This window comes from Onychostoma macrolepis, chromosome 11, assembly GCF_012432095.1.
Source record: "Onychostoma macrolepis isolate SWU-2019 chromosome 11, ASM1243209v1, whole genome shotgun sequence".
NCBI classification, from domain to species: Eukaryota; Metazoa; Chordata; class Actinopteri; order Cypriniformes; family Cyprinidae; genus Onychostoma; species Onychostoma macrolepis.
In genome coordinates this window covers 21,935,191-21,953,327 of record NC_081165.1, presented here as the reverse complement: position 1 = coordinate 21,953,327, position 18,137 = coordinate 21,935,191, and the positions used below count along the sequence as shown (strand labels likewise).

At 38.3% G+C, this 18,137-nt stretch overlaps 1 protein-coding gene across 1 annotated transcript in view; it reads right to left on the bottom strand.

Annotated features, from left to right (window-relative positions):
* Window positions 1-18,137, bottom strand: part of suclg2 (succinate-CoA ligase GDP-forming subunit beta) — a 125,308-nt gene that overhangs the window by 79,822 nt on the left and 27,349 nt on the right. Inside the window, exon 2 of the mRNA XM_058790905.1 lies at window positions 17,030-17,171. Coding sequence (XP_058646888.1) covers window positions 17,030-17,171 — 142 coding nt within the window. The remainder of the gene's footprint in view (window positions 1-17,029; window positions 17,172-18,137) is intronic.

Genomic DNA, 18,137 nt, shown 5'->3' with positions numbered 1-18,137 from the left:
ACACACTAAACAGGAAGACTGAGTTGGGGGACGTACTGTTGACTGAAGATAATGTTTTACTATAGGGCAAATATTAGTAAATGAAACATCCAAAGATAATAGGGTAACAGGATCAGGTTCACTGCGATTACAGCAAATTATTGTATTATTTTTACTCATGCAATGGAAAACATAATTTGCTCAGAAAAACCATCATCAAAAACATCAATAGCACTATTAGGACAGGATTGGTTTCTAAATGGAATGCAAGTTACAAAGATTAACATTCAAACCAACAACTGTTATTTAACCCACAAAAAAGGCTTTAAGTCCATATCGAGGGTGCACTAGACAGGGCAATAAGAAAACTGGTTTTATGTACAGTAACCAAGGTTAGTTAGTTCATTAGTTAAACAGATCAATAGATAGATTTATTATTTATTATAATTTACTATTGACATATTAACAAAAGCAAAAATGTATAAGATTTTTCTTCTTGTTGAAATTAATTAACGATTTAGTAAACTAAATACACAAAAAAAAGAGAAAATGCTCTTATTTTCCTACTCATTAAAAATTCAGAAAAAATGTTTCATGGTTTCCACAAAATTAAAAAACAGCAACTGTTTTCATAATTGATGATAATGAGAAACGTTTATTGAGCACCAAATCTGCATTTTTGCAATCTGCAATTAAAATAGGAAACTTTTAAAATTGTAAAACTACTACTACTAATAATAACAAATCACAATATTACATTTTTACTATTGTTGTTCAAATATAATAATACAGATGTAACAATATATAAATGGAATGAAATCCTTGAGAGTCAGAATCGATACCCAGGCAACATTACTTTGTACCATAATGCATAAATACTGTCTTTCTCTGTCCTAATTTGTTGTTGGATGATAAGCAGAGCACAGCTCTGACTCGAGTGCTTGACCTGTGTGAGTCGTCGTGCTGCAGTGTTTTCCATCTCTAGACATCAGCGTCTGCTCCTGCCTGCACAGGAACAAGTCGGAGCGGAACAATGATCCGGCTCTAACTCCTGTCTAATGATGCCTGTCTGCTTGGAAACAGGGCAGAGGTTGATAAGAGAGGGCCACTTCTTCTGTCTCAAGTTTCATGTGTATTATTTCAACTTCAGCTGTCACCACAGCACTGACAGCTGAGTTCTTGTTAAATTCATCCACCTGCTCCTCATCACAATCCTTCATAATGATCTCCCACCTCCATTAGAGTGATGCAGCAAAGTAAAGAACCTGTCACAAAACCTTGCGTACCACCTGAACAGGCTGGAGAAGGCAGCAAATAGGTTACCTCGATTCTCTTGAGTGTATTCAAATTTTCACAAGATCACATCACAGAAAGTCACACAGTGCACAAGAAAAGGAACACTGTATGCTAATTTGTTTTATTTCGCTATAGTCTCATAAACAGTAAATGGATCCAGAATTTGCAGTTTACTAAAGTACACTGAATGCAAAATTAAGAAGCACTAAATTATTGTGCTCTTGTGCCACAGCTAAAACATCAGGTTTGTAAGAATATGTAGTTTCCTGAAGTAAATACTAGGGCTTGGAAGGGCTGCTAAGAAATACATATTAAGTTTCAGGTAATCTTAAGTTTTTAGACTTTAAATACTTAGCATGCATCAGACTGTCTGTACAAGAATTAACAACATAGCACCACCTTTGCAGGGTAAAGGCTTAAATAAATGAGAGAAATATAAAAACATTAATATAGGCTTTAGTTACGTCACAGCCATCAACTATGATGTGCTACTTTACTAGTCGGGCGAGGGACTCTCTCATTCTAGACTGAATTTGATTGGTTGAAAATCTGCAGTGCAGGATGAGTCATCAATTATTTTGGTCTGTTTTTTCAAAAGGAAAAGACTGTAAATTGTATGCATTTATCTGCTAAAGTGATAAGCACACTAGCATATGTATAAAGCTCACACAAACAAAAATTCAGATTTTATTTGGAGAAAACAACCAAGAATTTTGAGAAAAATCAATACAGTGCTGCTTTACAAGCACTATAATAAATAGTTCAAAATAATTCAATTGAAAAGAACTTAAAGGTTAAAGTTTCAGAAGAAACAGGAGCTCTGACCCATTAAAATTCCACCTTGTATCATATCCATCGGTCCTCACAAATCCAGCAAGCACAGAACTGCAATTCTGCTTTCACAATTATCTCCGTCTCACACAGCCTCTAAAAAAATCTATATTTAGCATTTCAGACTCCATCTCTAAGCATTTATCATACATTTTCATCATCTTCTCTCTTCTTATAGAAATCTCACCTCCATTCTCCGCCTGTCCGCAGCAACATCTGGCAGCGAGAACATTCTACTGCTGCAGGAAACGGCAAATCTGTTCACTGTGCCCTTGAGCGTGGCACATTAACCTTACCTCAAATCTCACCCACCTACATCAGACACGGTGAATGGAAACACGGCAGGTGTGTGGCGTGCAAATAGTATTAAAGCTTTACAGCATGCTTTTCTGTGAGAAAGAGGTGAAATGAAATGAAAATTACATGTGACTTGATTTTGCATGGTGAAAATAATGAACTAGCACAAGAATGGTTGTTTTTCTCAGGGTTCCAGCTAGGTAATGATGGTAAGAACATTCCACGCGTCATCCATCTTTCCTGTATGACAGCATTGTGTGCTGAAATCCTGTCAGTCCTGATGCATTCTGGGAACTTATGCAGTGGTACAGCTTCATAGAATGATACTGCTGACTAGCCAAAATGTCAGCGACTTTGCTGAAGCTCATATTCACTCATATAACTTTAGCTGACTGACATGTTATTTCCAAAGTAGTTACCTCCAAATCTTAGGTGATTTTTCATGTGTAGACGATCAAACGAAAGCCTAATTAGTTGTTAGCACACTACATAAACACCAACCGAACTCATTTAAGCACTGAAACTTTGTTTACAAAATCTTGCCTCAAATTTAACGTTTTGAGTTAGTTCTACTGATGATCAACTGTCCGTTTCACAAGCGCTAACAAGATACAGATTGGTTATACTCGGTTTGCTTGCATGGTAAACATCAATTTTGTGAGGGATTAATCCAAGAGAGATTGCACTGGCTCCAAAAAAGCATTTTTCAAGCTCACCAGAGGGGGCTGAAGTAATTAAGTGAGGAAAGTTTCCTCAGGGAAGCTGAGAGGCTTTCATTACCCTTTCTGATTCATTGTCCCAGCACAATATCAAACAGAGGAGAAGAAGAGAGAGCAAGAGAACGCCGCCTCGCTTCTGAGGCAGGCCGGCTGTGATTGAGCCAGAGCGAGTGTGTAAATCCGGGTGCGGTATCTGACCTCCGGCTGGCTCGCCGCTTTATTCCACTCTCTGGAACACTCCAGAAGCTGTCAACATCCATGTCCACGTCAATCAACATCGCAGTCTTGTCCCCAATCTCTCTTCAGCTCCTTGTGAAGAGCAGAGCTACTGCTCAGATTTTACAGGCTCACATAGGAGGAGATGTTGGCAAGAAACTGGGTGGATGATGGACACCCGGTCTAAATAAAATCATATAATTCAGTGTCCAGAAGTGCTAAGGTAGACATTAAGGATTATTTGGAAGGCTAGGAAGTAGAGATGGGTCACAATGGCTGACTAGTCATCCAACAACTGATTAGATGTAGATTTCTTTCTTTTAGTTTTGATATTTTAGGCAGCAGCGCTAATGAATCTTTTTGAAAAAAATAAGAAATAAATTCTATATCCTATTAGTTCTATATGCTTAAATCATTATAGAGCGGGGCAATAAATCAATAATAATTATTGAGACATAATTTCTCGATAAAACTATAACAAGAGTTCAATAAATGTTCGATACTATGTTTATATGGCAAAAGCAGAACGAAAGAGCGCTGCTCATTTGAACCACACCACAACAGAACATTTATCCACTTGTGAAAATGTGAAACGTGAAATATTTGTCATGTTCTGACAATAAAGAGTAGTTCAAAACCTGTCTGGTTTCTACAACTTTCATTTGAAGCAAAAATCTGCCTTTAAACTTGAAAGAAATACAAATTTGACATTTATCGTGATAATTATCGGTATCGACCGATATTGTGATAATTTTTTTGGCAATATCGCCCAGCTGTAAATCAGTGGCTTTTACTATATAAAAATCCAAAACAAATTATTTGAATATATTTTTATATTTCAAAAAAAAAAATTATCCATCTCAAATATTCCATGGAACCCCTAAAAGTCTGCTGTGGTCCTACTCAGTTTAAAAAAAGTCCCAGACTAGGTGGCTATCGTATCATATATAGCTTTCCAACACTTTGACAACAACTTGTTTCACAGAGAAAAAAAAAATCATAAAGTTTCATCGTACGAGTTCATTCCACTGCGTTTTGTCAGGGGGAAAAAAGCTGTTATCACACCTTTTAATTTCTCTTTTCACAGCAGTTACACGTGATATCTACTAGGGGTGTAACGATACACATAATTCGTATTGAACCATTCGGTATGAGGCTTTCGGTTCGGTTGCTCAATTTCGCCAACAAAAATAAATCCAAACACAGCCACAGCACTGTTTTGCGTCTCTGAGCAACATGACAGCGTTTCGTTCCTCAATGAATCACTTATTAAATGATTCGGTTCAATCGCAATGACTCATTTGTTAACAGTGACTTGCTGCCACCTGCTGGCGGTTTTAATTTTCACATTTAAAAGTATCTTTTAATTTTATTAATTTCAAACATCAGTTGCCAACACTTTGTTTAAAACATTATTTATGCATTTGTAACTGCAGGCTAAAGCATTACACGTCCCTCTGAGCTGCATTAAACAGTGTGTAAAGACATCTAAATGCCATTCAGATGCAGCATCTGTGTTTCCTCTGCATTGCAAAGATGAATTGTGTCAATACTGACTCCATTTGCTTGGTAACAGCCCAAATGTCTTATTGACTGATTAAAAGTAAAAAATTGACTCAAAAGGTGATGCACACTTTTAGGGAAAAAAAATAAATAAATCGGTAAAAAAAAAAAAGGAAAAAATCAATTTAAACTTATTGGAAAAGATTAATCCGCTACATGACAACACCAGCTGGAAAACTTCAAACCGGAGCTGTTTTTGTTTTATATGCTGCTAAGAAGACAACCCAGAAGATGGGTCAAGTATAGCTCCATCACCGTTCAAAGTAAAAAATTAGTTTTAATAAATAAAAAAATAAAAAAATAAAATCAAGGAAATTTCTCTGGCATTTCTTTATTTTTGTTGTATCGAGAACGTACCGAACCGTGACACAACTGTACGTCTCGAACTGAACCGTGAATTTTGTGAGCCGTTACACCCCTAAGCAGCAACAACGTCATTTTCTAAATACTTCAAAGAACATGATTTTACCTCAGCATCCAGACAACTGAAAGAAAAAAAGATACCTACCGTATAAAGTCAGTAAAGAAAGGGAACAAAAAGAAAAGCTGTATTTCTTCTTCTAAATTTGGTGCACAATGGACCATGGAATACCTCTAATAAAACATTCAATTTAGAGTCCACATCACCAAAATAATGGTGTTGCACCTTCTGCTTGTAGAGCGCTGGCAGCACTGTGAGGTCTGGAGGCGTGAGGTATGATAATGTGCCATGTGTAATATCAACGCAGCCGAGCAGTCAACAAACCGAAATTACATTTTGATTTGTGAGCTCTCTCAAACGCAGCTTGTATTCCCTTTGTGTGTATTTGTACAATCATTTGAAAGGCATTTCTAACAGCCACTGCACAAATCATTTCTCCAATTACTATTCTTTATGATCCATAAATGTGGAGCTTTCTGTATTATGGTAAGACTTTTTTTTCCCTTTGAGATCCAAAGTTCCATTAGTCATTCAGTGGTAAAGTTTTTTTTTTTTTTTTGAGTTAATAAGCCTTTTTTTTCTTGGAAAATTGTGCAAAAAGTGGAAATGTGTATACCAATCTAATCGTGTTGCTGTTATTGGACAGGTAACATGCAAACACTGGACGCCATTAGCACTGAAGTTTTTTTAAGGGGGGGGGGGGGACTACAAATCTCTTTTATCTCAGATCAGAGAAAGCAACACCACCAGCCAACCAACAGCTCTGTGCTAGAGACAGCCTATCAAAGTGAATGACAGAATGAGAAAAATTGAAATAAATAATACGAGAAAAAGAAAACCGAATCAACATGCAACATTTTAACGATTTAACTATTATTAAAGGGGTCATGAACTGAGAATCTAAAATTCCCTTGATCTTTTGAAATATAAGAGGTCACTGTACAATAAAAACATCCTGTAAGTTTCAGAACTCAAAACCTTGCCGTTAAGTCTAAAAACAGCTTAAAATGAAGTCAGTCTGCCAAAACGACAGCTTTTGGAATGTTCTACTATATGATGTATAAGCACCACCTCCGCAGAAGATCAATGCCTTAACATCTCTGCCTGTTTAGCCCCACCCACCGATTCATGCATGTAGTGTTTACAAGAGAGGATGTTCAAAAGTTAAATGTAACTTCCTATCGACTAAGATAAGCACCCCCTTAGTTTTATTACGAGCACAAGAGAAGGCTGCCAGTTTGTAATACTTGTTTTGAAAACGTGCCACATTGCATTGTTTTAAATGAGACTCTTGTATCAGGGCACAGGAAATCGATTTACGGTGCAAATATTCTAATATCTAGGTATGCTTAATAGGAGAATTTAGTCCATTCACATTCAATGATAAGATATTCAGAACATGCATTGTATGCTCGCAATGCCAAGATTCTGTCTAAGTGAAGAGAAACGGAACCAGTGCCATACTGCCAGTGCCATGTAAACATTAGCATGTATCCTGGATACCAATCCACCTAGATGCATAGTCCTTTTAAAAGAAAAGCAGAATAAAAGTATTGATGTCTGTTAGAGAAAAAATAAAAATAAAATAAAAAAATAAAAAAGGAACGACAAACAACTGTGTATAAAAACCAAAGCAGACCACACATTATTGAGAGTGTAGGTCTGCATAAACAACAGAAACAAATGTTGATGCGTGAACAGTCCACTTCAACACAAGACATGTCCCCAAAAGGCCCACTGAGCCAAAAGCGTAGTGATTGAACCTGCTCTCCATCAGCCCAAAGAATAATAATAATAATAATAATAATGAAAAATAAAGAAAATAATCATTATTTACCAATCAGTGGACGAACATACAGGGCAGGGGCAAGATTCCAAAAAGAAATTAACAAGTGTCCATGGCCACCTTGTTATTATCCTCTTCAGGGCAGTTAGGATCACCACAGACCTCATCGTTAATTTTCTCTCATTGAGCTGAGAGGAGAGGCCTTCCCGCTGCTTTGTAGCGCTGCAGAATATGTCTTCAGTGACAATGAAGTAACAAACTCCTCCGCCTTTTGAGGAGAGTCGAACATCATCTGCTCACCTTTGTGCCATAGTTTAATTACCACTGGATAGGTGAGGAAGGGCTGGAGACCAAGTGCTGTCATCTTCTTCAAGACTAGATTAAAGCTCTTTCTTTTCATAGTTGTGGCTGGACTAAAGTCGAGAAAAAATAGTAGCGTGACATTGTCCATTGTTCACCAGATATGCCTGCCGAGCACCCTTCAGGATCGCCGATCTGTCATGCCATCTTAGTACACGGAAGATGAGAGTACGCGGCCGATCAGAGTTTTTCCTTCTGTCACACACACGATGGGCCCGGTCAATCTCGATGTCACGGCCTTTCAGGGAAAGGATCCACTTGGAAAGATTAGCTCTGAGGAAGCCAGCTTCATCGGAGCCCCCCACCCCCTCCGGCAACCCCACCAGTCGCACACCACCTCTCTTGCTCCCATCCTCAATGTCCGTCATTTTTCCGACGAGTTGCTCCAGCTGATTTCTTAAGTTTGTAACTGTCCTCCTATCCTCACGTGCAGCTGCTTGGACGGAATCAACCCAGTCACGTGTCTGTTTCATTGCGATGGCTAGCTTTTCAACTTCTGCTTTTAGCTCTTTAACAGAATCGCTGGTCGTTTGTATATCCAAATGTAGATCACGGAGTGCTGGGGTCAGTACAAAGTCTATTGCTTCTCTTACAGTCGAAGCCACTACAGAATCGTTGTTGCTCTTTAAGCGCTAGCTTGATACCATTAGCTATAGCAGCGTCGAGAACACACACATATACAGTGCATTCAGAAAGTATTCAGACCCCCTTCACTTTTTTTCAATTTTGTCATGTTGCAGCCTTATACTACAATTGTTTAAATTCATTTTTTTGTCATTAATCTACTCTCCGTACCTCATAATGACAAAGTGAAAAAAGAATTTTAGAAATGTCTGTAAATTTATTAAAAATAAAAACTGAAAATGTCCCATTTACATAAGTATTCAGACCCTTTACTCAGTACTTAGTTGAAGCACCTAGGCGGCAATTACAGCCTCAAGTCTTTTTGGGTATGACACAACAAGCTTTGTACACCTGGATTAAGGGAATTTCTGCCATTCTTCTTTGCAAATCCTCTCAAGCTCGATCAGGTTGGATAGGGACCGTTGGTGGACAGCCATTTTCAGGTCTCTCCAGAGATGTTTGACAGGGTTCAAGTCAGGGCTCTGGCTGGGCCACTCTAGGACATTCACAGAGTTATCCCTAAGCCACTCCTATGTTGCCTCGGTTGTGTGCTTAGGGTCATTGTCATGTTGGAAGGTGAACCTTCGGCCCAGTCTGAGGTTCTGAATGCTCTGGACTAGGTTTTCATTAAGGCTCTTTCAATATTTTGGTGCATTGAGCTTTTCTTCTACTCTGATGAGTCCCTTAGTCCTTGCCACTGAAATACAGCCCCACAGCATGAGGCTGTTACAAGCACACTTTACTTTTGGGATGGTACTCTGCAGGTGATGAGCAGAGCTGGTTTCCTTCTAACATGATGCTTAGAATTAAGAATCTTGTTTCTAAGAGTCTGAGGGTCCTTTAGTAAATTCCAAGTGTGTTTTTATGTGTCTTCACTGAGGAGAGGATTGAGTTTGGCCACACTGCCATAAAGCCCAGATCGGTGGAGTGTTGCAGTGATGTTTGTTCTTCTGTAGGTTTCTCCCATCTGCATATGATCATGGAACTCAACTAGGGTGACCATCAGGTTCTTGGTCACCAGTCTAGACAAGGCCCTTCTCCATCAATTGCTCAGTTTGGCTGGGCAACCAGCTCTTGGAAGAGTTCTGGAAGAACCTTCTTCCACAGTGGCTTCCAATTATGGAAGCCACTATGCTCTTGGGAACCTTCAGCACAGCATAAATTTTTTGTTACCTTCCTCAGATCTGTGCCTCGATACAATCCTGTCTCTTAATCTCTGCTGGTAGTTCCTTTCACCTCATGGCTTGGCTTTCCAAGTGTGTTTTTATGTGTCTTCACTGAGGAGAGGATTGAGTTTGGCCACACTGCCATAAAGCCCAGATCGGTGGAGTGTTGCAGTGATGTTTGTTCTTCTGTAGGTTTCTCCCATCTGCATATGATCATGGAACTCAACTAGGGTGACCATCAGGTTCTTGGTCACCAGTCTAGACAAGGCCCTTCTCCATCAATTGCTCAGTTTGGCTGGGCAACCAGCTCTTGGAAGAGTTCTGGAAGAACCTTCTTCCACAGTGGCTTTCAATTATGGAAGCCACTATGCTCTTGGGAACCTTCAGCACAGCATAAATTTTTTGTTACCTTCCTCAGATCTGTGCCTCGATACAATCCTGTCTCTTAATCTCTGCTGGTAGTTCCTTTCACCTCATGGCTTGGCTTTCGCTCTGATATCCATTGTCAGCTGTGAGGCCTTTTATAGAGAGGTGGGTGCCTTTCCAAATCATGTCCAATCAATATAATTTACCACAGGTGGACTCCAATCAAGGTGTAGAAACATCTCAGCAATGATCAAGAGAAATGGGAGGCACCTGAGGTAAATTTCAAGTGTTGTTGCAAAGGGTCTGAATTCTTATGTTAATGTGATATTTCAGGTTTTTCTTCTAATAAATTTACAGACACTTCTAAAATTCTGTTTTCACTTTGATTAATGAGAAAAAAAATAATTTAAACAATTGTAGTATCAGGCTGCAACATAAAATTGAAAAAAGTGAAGAGGGTCTGAACACTTTCTGAATGCAGTGTACATATTATACATATATACATTTTATTTACATTATATTTACATTTTAAAATAATTCACACATTTAAAAAATTAAATTTAAGCTCTCTGACCCTCCCATAGACAGCAAGGTTCCTAACACGATCAAGGCTCAGAAAGGTAGCAAAGATATTCTTCAAATAATACATGTGACATCAGTGGTTCAACCGTAATTTTATGAAGCTACGAGAGTACTTTTTGTCCTTAAAAGAAAACAAAAATAACGACTTTATTGAACAATTCGCCTCCTCTGCCTCACCCTATAGCGCCATTTTGGAGAGCATCACATACATAAACAACGTATGCAATGTATGTACACGGATACGCGGTTTACGTTCAGATCAAAGCGTAAACAACAAACCGCATATCCGCATACATACGTTGCTTACGTTGTTTACGTATGTGATAATCTCCAAAATGTCTATGGGAGGGTCAAAGAGCTCTCGGAATGCATCAAAAATATCTTAATTTGTGTTCCGAAAATGAACGAAGGTCTTACAGGTTTGGAACGACATGAGGGTGAGTAATTAATGACAGAATTTCCTTTTTGGGTGAACTATCTCTTTAAATGCTTTTTTTCATTGTACCATAACACACTCAGAGTCATTATACCTCAAATATGGAGATATATCACATTATGAGAAACTAGCCGGTTTCTAGTCAACACAAGCTGTGAGTGAGCAGGCTTTCGGAACGAGGGAAGACTCAGCAGATGGTGAGTATGTAGCAGAGTGGTGGGTCGGCGGAGAGACATATGGTGTGATGCCACTGATGAAGAGCCTGGAGAAGAGACGTGTGAAAGCATTGATGCTCTGAGGCCCTCTGAGAGTCAAAGCTGCCGATCTCACCACAACTGGACACAACTGATGGTGATTAAAGAGTATTTTTTACATTCTAATATTTAATAATTTATAATTAATTTAATAATAAAAAGCAAATCCTATTTACCACTGTAAAATGGTCCAATAAAAGTGTTTATCCACAATTAAGAGAAACATTTTATAACCTCATGTCTGCATGCAATGGTGTGCTGATAGAAAATGGGGCATACTGTAGGTGCAACAACCTTGAGCTTTCGTTTTATGATGTTAACTGTTCCCCACTAAGATCAAAAGCAGTGGTCGTGATTGATAACGGCCTCAATCCAGATGATGTAAAAAGCTGTTAAGAAAATATAATCAGCGGCAAGACCTCAGCGAAATGAATAGCTTGACAGTAACTTAAGTCACCTTCATCAAATTTTCCTATAAGGCTACGATCAAAACCTTTTCTCTCGTCAAGTCAAACTATATATGTAAAACCACTCTGCATTATGCCATATACCTCTGCCTCTCTTCTAAGGGTTGTTGAATATCAAGATAATTCAGCATACTGCTGTAGGTTGACATATGAAAGTCGCTGCCTCTCTAATAAGGACACATGAGATTTGACTGCCATGCATAAACCATTGCTGTTTACTTTGAATATTCATACCTCTGTGAAATGTATTAACACATCTCTCTCTTGTTAATTGTCAGTCTAACGCTCCCTGTCATTTAAAACAGACCTTAATTTCTGAATTAATAAGCAAGAAAAGAAAATGTTTGCCTGGTTTTGTTGAACAAAAGTCTGTCTACGAATAAATATTTCTCCATCTATGCTTCTTCTGCTTGGGTCTGAATAATGCCGACAGTGAGAAAACCATTCTGGAACATTCTAGCAGACAAATCCATCAACATTTACCCAGCAGATGCATCTGTCAACAGGACCTGCGGCAAAAACAAAACAGGCCAATGTGATTCAGTGTTCTCATTGGCTGAGAAATATCTGTTTGCAAGTACCAGGATGGAAAGGCAGCGAAAGTAATGATTAACATTTATTTTCCTTTCATGTCAGAAGATGGTGTTCTGGGAATAGGGGTTACGCTGGAACCCACGTTAGCCTGCATATTTATTTTTACCTATAAAAAGACCTCTCTCTGAGGTGGATTCACTTATGATTACAGGTGTTGAAATCTAGTCGTTTTCCAGCCGAAAATGAGGAACCTCTCCAATTCCCACACTTCAATCTTGGGCAGATCTCTCCCTCTTAAATAGGACAAGAGCACGGTGGAGATAGTTTGAGAGAGTCTTTCTATGGTTCAGCTATGTAACTGTTCTCACTTTGATTTATTGCGGCGTCTCAGTTCGGTGGCAAAAAGTTCCTACCTTATCGTCCAATCAGAAGTCAGCGGTTGCATATTTTTGCTATGCTGTGTGACCCCGCTCTTCTCGGGATCTTCTCCTCCTATATCTTTCTCTCCCTCTTTCGCACTCACTTTATCTTTTGTATTCTCTCTCATTGTTCCTTTGTGTATATGTGTGTGTGTGTGTGTGTGTGTGTATGTTAATGTGCACACGTGTGTGTTTTGGCAGCAAGCAGAGCTGCATAATCGAGTGGCGGTTGGTGACTGATGAAGGCAGCATCAGACTTGCCTCTTTGACAGTCAGATTACTTAACGGCACAGGGGGTTGTTTAAAATGGGCAGCCCCCTGCCTCTGTGCCAAACACAGGCCCAACTTTAGGGACAGGTGTGGGATCATTAGTGCCACGGCCTGCAGTCAGTCAACAAACAAAGCAAGAACGTCAACAAAGAAACTCACCACTCCCTTCACAGTTTTAAGCCCAGTCACTTGTCACTTGGATGAAACAGTATTATTCCATCTTTCTTCCACATAAGTTAGTATAATGAATTCTTTCCACTATCTTTCAGGGATAGGTTACTTTAAAATTTGACATTTCAATTATTTCCTCACTCTCATGTCGTTTGGAATCAGTAGGACTTCCTTTTCTATGTGGAACTCAAAATGAGATGTTTAGCAGAGTGTTCAGGCTGCTCTTTTCCATACAATGAAAGTGAACGGTCAAGCATAATCAATAACCCAAATTTTAGTTTGTTTCTCATAAAAAGCTATCAGAAATCTTTGGGATACAGTGAATGAGTCATGTTGACTACTTTAATGATACTTTGTCGTGTCTGACAGCTCTTGGGCCTAGGGCTGTCGCGATAACCGCAATATCGCAATACCGCTATTGACGAGCATAACCGCAGAGGAATGCAACAACCGCGATATTTCAGTGTTTTCTTTTCCGTAAGGTTACGCCCTTCTTGTTTTACACTTCGTGCATGTGTACTGAATATTTGCACAGAGGCTCAGTAAATTTGCACTTAACAAGCCTAAACAGACTGCGTGCGAATGAGAGAGAGATCGACTGATCGCGTGCAATTACCTGCGTCTGTCCTTCAGGCTGTCATGTATATTTGTGAAAACAGGTTGTCATGTCCAAGGAAAGCGAAATCTGTCTTAGCATCGACGCTCTGCTGGTCAGCTGAGCCTTTAAAAGTGGCGCTCAAAGTAAAAATTATTTAAACAGCGTGTTTCATTACAAATCTTTGAACGAATCAGTGCTTTTGAACGTGTAGTTGAATGAAGACTCACTCAAGACAGTTCCTTGACGCTACCTTGTGGCGTAACAATGAAGCTGCACTGACTGACAGCCCGTCTAGAACACGCAGGTGAAATATCAACAGAAAACGTATCTTGTCAGACAGATTCAAGGATCAGAACTAACTGTTATATATATATATATATATATATAGGCTAACAATATACTAATGATCTTATTGTCAGGTTTATGTTTTGTTATGTGGACCGTTATTTTGTCATTCTCTTCTGTTTACTTCACTTCCTGTTTCAACGCGATTTAGTTTCGGTTTCATATATAAATATATATATGCAGTAATACCGCATACCGCGCTATTGAGCCACTCAAAATTACCGCAAGGGAAATTCCTTAACCGCGACAGCCCTACTTGGGCCCCATTTTAGTTTCATTTTATGGAAGAAAGCAGGGTTAACATTTACTTTTGTGTTCAAAAGATGAAATAAAGTCATAAGGGTTGTGGAACAACACAAATGTGATTAGATGAAAAACTCAAACAAATAACATTAAAAAATGAAATTTCAAGAAAACTAGAGATGCATCGATCGACCGGCCAGGGACCGGAACTAGCCGATTTTCTGCATGACTGGCGACCAGCCAGTCAGTCTGCCGATTCCGAGCCAGTCCGTTTTGATGTCACACTTACAGCGACTGTTAATGTATTGATGTCATGCCAGATGAGGCTCGTGCAGCCTGAGTGAGTGCGAGAGAGAGACTCATGCAGAAATCAAAACAAATGTGCGCAACAGCACTCACAGAAACTTATAGATGCATAGTAGTTAAAAAGAAATTTAGACTATAATATATAATTTAGGTCCGCAACATTGCACAACCAAGATGTTTCCGTGAATATCAACACGACTGTTATGTGACGATGATTTTATACAGTAGTAGTTCAATAAACAAGAAGCTAAAATTAAGTGACTTACATTTTAAAAACAATATTGACTGTTTTTGCTAAATTTCGCTGACAAAAATAGTTCCAATCAAAGCCGCAGCAGAACCATTTTGCATCTCCGAGCAACACAGCGGTGTTTCGTTACTGAATGAATCCACATTTTTGAACAAATCGAGTGAGTCAATGATTCAGTGGCCCATTCATAAAAACAGTCAATTGCCTCGTTTCTGAATGAATCAGCTGTTTGAACGAATCCGTTGAATGAAGGACTATGTGACTCACTCACTAAAAAAGTCATTTGCTGCCACCTACCGGTGGTTTGGTTTCATATTTAAAAGTATCATTGCATTTTTCCCAACATTTCTTATTTGTATGTTTAAATGTTTAAAACATTAATCTTATTAAATAATTTTTGCATTTGCAATTTTGGGGTGTGAATGCATTTATGCCTCCTCAGCTTCATCAAAAAGTCTGTGTAAATACATCTAATGCCACTTCAGATGCAGCTTCTGTGTTTGCTGCAGTGGAAAGATGGAGTTTGATGATACTGATTTCATTTGAATGGTAAAAACTCTAGTTTCTTATAATTCTAACTGAATTAATTCAAACAATGTAAGAATTTGATGTGAAAGATGACACATTTAATAAGGTTAGGGAAAAATGACCATTTAAAAACAGTGGGAAATGACATCTGCTTTGTTATATACAGCAATTTCTTTTCAGTTAATTGTTATTTCTACCTCTTTCCAGTCACAAAGCACTTTATTTTGAGAGCTGTGAGAGAACATCTGTAACTTAGTCCAGACTGGGGCAATTGTAATGTTTAATAATTTTTTGTTTGTATATACTGTCAATTATAGTTCTTAGAAAAAAAAAAATCAAAATCCGCATAAATTGGTATCGGCAGGTCATACTAACAAAAAAAAAATCAGAATCGGCTGAGAAAATTGCCATTGGTGCATCTCTAAATGAAACTTAAATTAAATTAGAAATGCTTCCTTGGCAAATAACGAAATAAAGTTAAAGTTGAAGTAATAATATAAATATACTAAAAGCAAATGAAGGACAAGTAAAAAAACAAACAAAAAAAACTGAATTAATATAAAAACTAAATTACTAAACCAAACTAAAATTAAAATGAAAACAGAAAATATAAAAGATAAAAATAAAAAATAATTCAAAATATTACTATATTATTCTACTCAGCATATAAATAATACTAAATTATCACTGCACATACTGCACAATATATATTGCAAACTTTAGATCTGTATATAAATAAAATTAATTTAATATAATAAAATATTTTAATTATTATTTAAAATTTAAACAAATAAATGAATTCTGAGTTCTTACTAATAAAAAGACAAAAAAAAAGGCCAATAATGATAATAAAGTTGATGGTAAACATGCCAAAACAGGAAGTGCACTTGTATATTCTCAACACTTTAGCATATTGCAAATAACTCCAAAAAATAAATAAATAACATTGCTTCTTTAAAAGGATTGTTTTCTGTAGTTGAGGAGCAGTAAACCGCAGAGCTCGAATTGAGCTGTCAGCTGAATTGCCGCATGGGTAAGTGGGCCCCAACTGTGGGGTGGCATCTCTGCACTGGGGAGAACAGCTCACTGCACTATCGCAGTCACAGAAATCCTTCACGTCTCGCTTGGTTGCCTCGTACATGTCGCCCGGGCCTGGGCCCTGCCCTATCCCACAGGAACCAGGCTGAAACACTCAATGTGCTGGACTGGAAATGCCAACTCGAAATATGTTCCAAATTGAGTCAGAAAAAAAGATGTCTCACACTCAACATTTGACCTGAAACAGCACCAGGACTGCAGAATCAAACCATTTGAAAGTAAATATTTTGTCACATACAGTAAGGGTGGAAGAGCTCGATATGGAACACTAAAGCCTGTTCTATAGAGTAAGATAAGAATAAGATTACAGCTGAGAGCCTCTGGAAAGCATCCATAGTCTCTCACAAATGAAACCGAATGAGGTTTGAAAACTGGCACTAACAGACATTAGTCCACCTCTTGGATTTAGCCCATTAAATTTGGATTTCGGAAAGGTCACATATAAAAGGTGCTTGTCTCAGAAACAGAAGCTCACATGCTTGGAAATGAATAAAAAGGCATGAAAGAACACAAGAATGAGCCTGCATGGATAAAACAGTGAGGGAGCAACAAACCATGTAAACATAAGAGAAGCAGAAGAAATAAGAGATGATCTTCAGTCCTGTTGACCCTTGAAGGCATGTCCACCAGAATAAAAGCAAAAACATCAATGCAATTTGTGTTCTTCATTCTCATTGGCTAATTTTATCCCTCATGGCCCAGCTCGCTGCGTGGGAGGCCAAATCTCAGCATACAAGCACCAATCGAGTTAACAAATAAACATCACCTCATTAGCATGTTATCAATGAAGTGTTATTCATGTAATCACACTGCTGACACTGAAAGCTATTAGAGAGACTTCAAAAAAGCAGAACTGCGTTTAGACACTTAATAGCAAGCAGTTTAGAATGAGAAGGACACTTACTGAGTCTCTTGGCAGCCTCCAGTGCTTCAGAGGCAGTGTCAGCCACAAAGAAGCGTTGGACGGTCACGCCGCTGTCCTGCATCAGCTTCTTGCTCTGGTACTCCTGCAGGTTCAGCCATCTTCTGGAGCTTACCCTCCCTAACTAAAAACACAAAGACATAAACAATATGGTTTACTTAATAAAAGTTGTGAATAAAATATTTGATATGAACCTCTCTCATGCCTGCTCCAGTCCAGAGTCTGGTAGCAAATGTATGAAATGTTTTTAAAAATAGCACATAATTGTGTATATTATATTGGATTTAATGTTGTGTGAGTGCGATATAACAGTAGAGATTTTGGACTATCATCTCTGTAATTATGGTTACACGCTCACATGACGTTGCTGTGTATTGTTTGCATAAGTTTTTAAGCATTGCAGTTTAAAAACAAGTGATTTTAAGCCGTTGAAATGCAATCATCAGAGAAAGAGAGCTCATTTCGCTATGTTCACACTGTCTGAGAGACTGTTTCTGAGCGCTGTCAGAGCAGCCCGTGCACGTGATGGCGGTTATTTTTGCCGTTTTATAGGCCTTGAACGGTTAAATACACACACTTGTATGTGTCAAAATGTCTGTCTTTGCAAGTATCCTCATAAATACAGTAATTTAGGACTAAAGTGAAAGCAAACATCTGAGAAAGAAAACACGTGTGTAACAGTATATTGGATCCGGGCAGCTCGTAAAGTGACAGCAGTCCAATATATCTGCGGTATTGTCATTCATTCAAACAACAAAAGAGAGAAAATCTCTCACTGCTCTTGACTAAATCACTTTTGTAACTTTAATAAGAAGAAATATATTTTTAATATTTTGGTTTTCAATCCATTATTTCAGTTAAATGCCACTGGCTAGTGGCTACATTTAGATGCAACCAAATAATCTGTTTGTAATCAGATTTCCAACTCAATCGAACAGAAAAGCCGATTGAGCTCGATCGGAATGACATTTCGATCAGACTTTTCTAATTCGATTGAGAGTGCATGTAAACACTCGATTGGATTGAAAACCAAAACTGAAAGGACTGCGCATGTGCAATGACGCAAAAATAGTGTAATGACGTATGACAC